This window comes from Octopus bimaculoides, chromosome 1, assembly GCF_001194135.2.
Source record: "Octopus bimaculoides isolate UCB-OBI-ISO-001 chromosome 1, ASM119413v2, whole genome shotgun sequence".
In the NCBI taxonomy this organism is placed as follows: domain Eukaryota; kingdom Metazoa; phylum Mollusca; class Cephalopoda; order Octopoda; family Octopodidae; genus Octopus; species Octopus bimaculoides.
This window is the reverse complement of record NC_068981.1, coordinates 191330045-191334196: the sequence shown is the minus strand read 5'-3', so window position 1 is coordinate 191334196 and position 4152 is coordinate 191330045. Positions and strand designations below refer to the sequence as shown.

The following is a 4152-nucleotide window of genomic DNA, read 5'->3' as shown; positions in this document are numbered from 1 at the left end:
GTGTGTGTGTGTGTGTGTGTGTGTGTGTGTGTGTGTGTGTGTGTGTGTGTGCGTGCGTGCGTGCGTGCGTGCGTGGGCATTATATTCTTCATTTATATAATGTACATATTCTCTCTCTCCTGCAGTGAGAGAACGAGAAAGAGAGAGCCTTTGCTCTCTCTCTCTTTCACACTCTCTCACTGCAGGAGAAATAGAAGAATAAGCTTCACTAGTTTTACTGGCCATAATTAACTTATCAAAAGTGTCTTACATAAAATATTATGAACAAGTGCCATAGGTTCTGCTTATTTGCATATCAATACATTTTCAGGCAGTATATTATATTTAACTAAAATATTAAAAAATTATTTATATCTATAAATTGTAATTATATTTTTGCGCATATAATTAACAAACATATTTTTAGCCAGACTGTGAAAATAAACTTTCTGGTGAATTAAAGAAAAGGTTCCTCTCTGCAGAATAGACTGAAGGAGAAGCTCAGCTAGTTTCACAGGCATTTACCAGCTCATCAAGAGTGTTTACTTCATCCAGAGGCCATAGTTTACAGCTGCATATGTAAAAAATTTATGACCCAAAACAGTGTTATTTGTTCACAGTATTTTTAATCAGTAGTTTTCTTTTATTCTTACACTTGTTTCAGTCATTTGACTGCGGCCATGCTGGAGCACCGCCTTGAAGAGTTTTAGTCAAGTGAAGATTGGAGCCTGGTGCAGCCTTCTAGCTTATGTATATATATATATATATATATATATATATATATATGACAGGCTTCTTTCAGTTTCTGTCTACCAAATCCACTCACAAGGCTTTGGTCTGCCTGAGCCTATAAAACTATTATGAGGTATGGATGTGTGGTTAAGGAGCTTGCTTGGCAACTGTGTGGTTTCAGGTTCATTCCCACTGCTTGGCACCTTGGGCTTCTACTATAGCTTCAGGCTTGTGAATGAATTTGGTAGATGGAATCTGTGTGGTATCTGTATATATGTGTGTATGTTTGTGTGTTTATATCTCCCACCTTAACAACCAATGCTGGTTTGTTTATACCCCTGTTGACTTAGCAGTTTGGTAAAAGAGACCAATAAAATAAGTACAATATTTAAAATAGGTACAAGTGTCGATTTGCTTGACTAAACCATTGAAGTCAGTGCTCCAGCATGGCCATAGTCCAATGACTGACACATGTAAAAGATAAATAGAAATAATACAAGAAAAATGCTGTGAAGTAAAAAAAAATGGGGGAAAAAAACCAAAGGGGTGGAAAAATTACTTACAGCAGTTGTGGCAACTGTTTGACCTGTTGAATCTACTGCTTCGACAGCAAATTGTTGGTAAGAACTGGTCAGTACTTCTCGATCTAATTCAGATGTTGTGGTTATGATACCCTGATGAAGAGAGAAGAAAATAACATCAAAACAATGAATTAATCAAAGATTATTTAAAGGTTTTAAAGGATGCAATGTCTCAGCAACTAACAACTGATGCAGGTAGTTTGTTCCGTGCTTCAGTAACTCCGAGTGTGAAAAACTGTTTCCAAAAGTCATGGGAGCTGTGCTGTTTTCTGACTTTGCGGGCATGCCCATGTGTGTTAGACATATGGTGCTCAAAAAGGTGTTCAAGGTGGTTGTTGGTGTGATGGTTAATAATTTTGTGGGTGTTTACCAAGTTAGTTGCCAGACGTCGGAGCTTCAATGTAACCATGATCAGGGAAGCAAGGCATTAAGATTATTTTAATTCAGATTATCTTAAATACAGATATAATTGTGATAGGTAAAAAAAACAAAAAAAAACAGGCATTCCATCGTTACAATTAAGAGGGTTCTTGTTGATACGATCAATGGAACAGCCTGTTCCATTGAAATTCATATGCATGTGACTGAGTACTCCAGAGACATGCATATCATTAACATAGTTCTCAGGGAGATTCAGCGCGACACAGAATGTGACAAGGCCAGCCCCTTGAAATACAGGTACTACTCATTTTTGCCATCTGAGCAAACTGAAGCAATGTGAAATAGAAAGTCTTGTTCAAGAACACAATATACTGCTGGGAATTGAACTCATGACCTAACAATTGTGAGCTGAGAACCCTAGTCACTAAGCCATGTGCCTTCACTGTGATTAATTAAACGTATTTTTTCGCTCACTATATTAAATACATTGGGCAGCACTTAACTATTTGTTCTCTGTGCAGAAGGCCTCACTGGAAAATCTTTTCCAGTTATTATTTCAGTTGTCTAAATACACAGTGATTGTGAAAGAGTCTGGAATTTGTGTTTGCAGATATTATATATATTCTTGGACAAAGAATATTTAGTCAAAAGATTATTTAACAGAAAAGTTTCTCTTTGCATCAGTGGTCAGCAAGAAAAGTTTATGGCTGTAAAATAAATATATGCACCAATAATTCCTCTGAATGTCCAAATTTAAATGACCATTCAAAATCCACTGGAAAAATCAATACGAAGAATTTAATATGTACGTATATGTGCATGCATGTGTATGCATGACACCAGCAGTAGCGACAGAAGCATCACAATCACCACCATCATTTTCATGATCATATATGGATTGGACTGGTCTGTTCCTGCAAAGCATGTTACTACATGGTAATTTAACATTGTGTGAAGTCAAGCATCATGAGATCAGATCCCATCACTGCCGTCTACACAAACATTCCTCAGTCTTTCTATTTCAATGAATCTTCTCGCTCGAATCATTTGGCACACCTCCAATCAGCCATCGTTCTTCATATGCATCGTGTTGTAAAGTGAAAGTAGACTCTTGTACACTACAACCAAATCTTCTGAAGTGTGCATATATGTATGTTTGTGGATATGTGTGTCTGTGAATGTATCTATCTATCTGTGTGTGTGTGTGTGTGTGTGTGTGTGTGTGTGTGTGTGTGTGTGTGTACAGAGGCACAGTCATAGCTGTGTTGTGGAGTTTGCTTTTCAACCATGTGTTTCAGGCTCAGTTTCACTGTATGCCACCTTGAGCTCCTTGTCTTCTTCTATAGCCCTGGGCCAGCCTAAGTTTTGTGAGTGGATTTGGTTGATGGAAACTGAAAGAAGCTCATCATATGGCTCAGTGGTTTGTGTATTACACTCACAATTACTAGATCATGGGTTCGATTTCCAGACTGGGTGGCTTGTTGTGTTCTTGAGCAAAATACTTCATCTCACATTACATCAGTCCACTCAGCTGTAAATGAGTGACCCTGTCAGAGAATATCCTGATCAGTGGGGATGTCGGCCTGGTTGTCTAACCAGTGGGATGGCATCATTTGAGCCAAAACAATGTGAAGCGCACTATTATTGGAAGCTGATTGAATAATGATAATCTATGGGAAGCTCTAATACATACAGTACTAGTTGTACATCTAACAGCACAAATATATATATATACACATATATATAAAACCCCCAAACCACATGTGTTTTGGTTTTTAAACTGCAACTAGTCACCTTAATAATTTATACATATACATATATATATGTACACACACATGTATATATACACACATACATACAGACATATATAGATATATGACCTATTGAGGCAAGTGAATACAAAACCAAAATTGCTGACGTGGCCGATGACAGTACCATCTGACTGGCACTCGTACCAGTGGAATGTTAAAAGCACATCCAAGCGTGATAGTTGCCAGGGCCACGGATTGGCTCCCGTGCCGGTAATATGTGAAAAGCACCATTTGAGTGTGATTGCTGCCAATATCGCCTTACCAGCACATGTGCCGGTGGCACGTGAAAAACAACATTCGAGTGTGGTCATTGCCAGTGCCGCCAGACTGGCTCCCGTGCAGGTAGCACGTAAAAACACCTTTTGAGCATGGTCATTGCCAGAACAGCCTGACTGGCCCTCGTATTGGTGGCATATAAAAACACCCACTACACTCTCAGAGTGGTTGGTGTTAGGAAGGGCATCCAGCTGTAGAAACTTTGCCAGATCAGGTTGGAGTCTGGTGTCGCCATCTGGTTCGCCAGTCCCCAGTCAAATCGTCCAACCCATGCCAGCATGGAAAACGGACGTTAAACGATGATGATGATGATATATGTATGTATGTATGTATGTATGTATGTATGTGTGTCCAACCCATGCTAGCATGGAAAGCGGACGTTAAACGACGAC

General features: G+C 39.0%; 1 protein-coding gene across 8 annotated transcripts in view; it reads right to left on the bottom strand.

The window, feature by feature from the left end:
• Positions 1–4152, bottom strand: part of LOC106884166 (protocadherin Fat 4) — a 693587-nt gene that overhangs the window by 52124 nt on the left and 637311 nt on the right. For all 8 annotated transcript variants that reach the window (XM_052973410.1, XM_052973407.1, XM_052973404.1 and 5 more), the window contains one exon: positions 1275–1385. In XM_052973410.1, coding sequence (XP_052829370.1) covers positions 1275–1385 — 111 coding nt within the window. The remainder of the gene's footprint in view (positions 1–1274; positions 1386–4152) is intronic.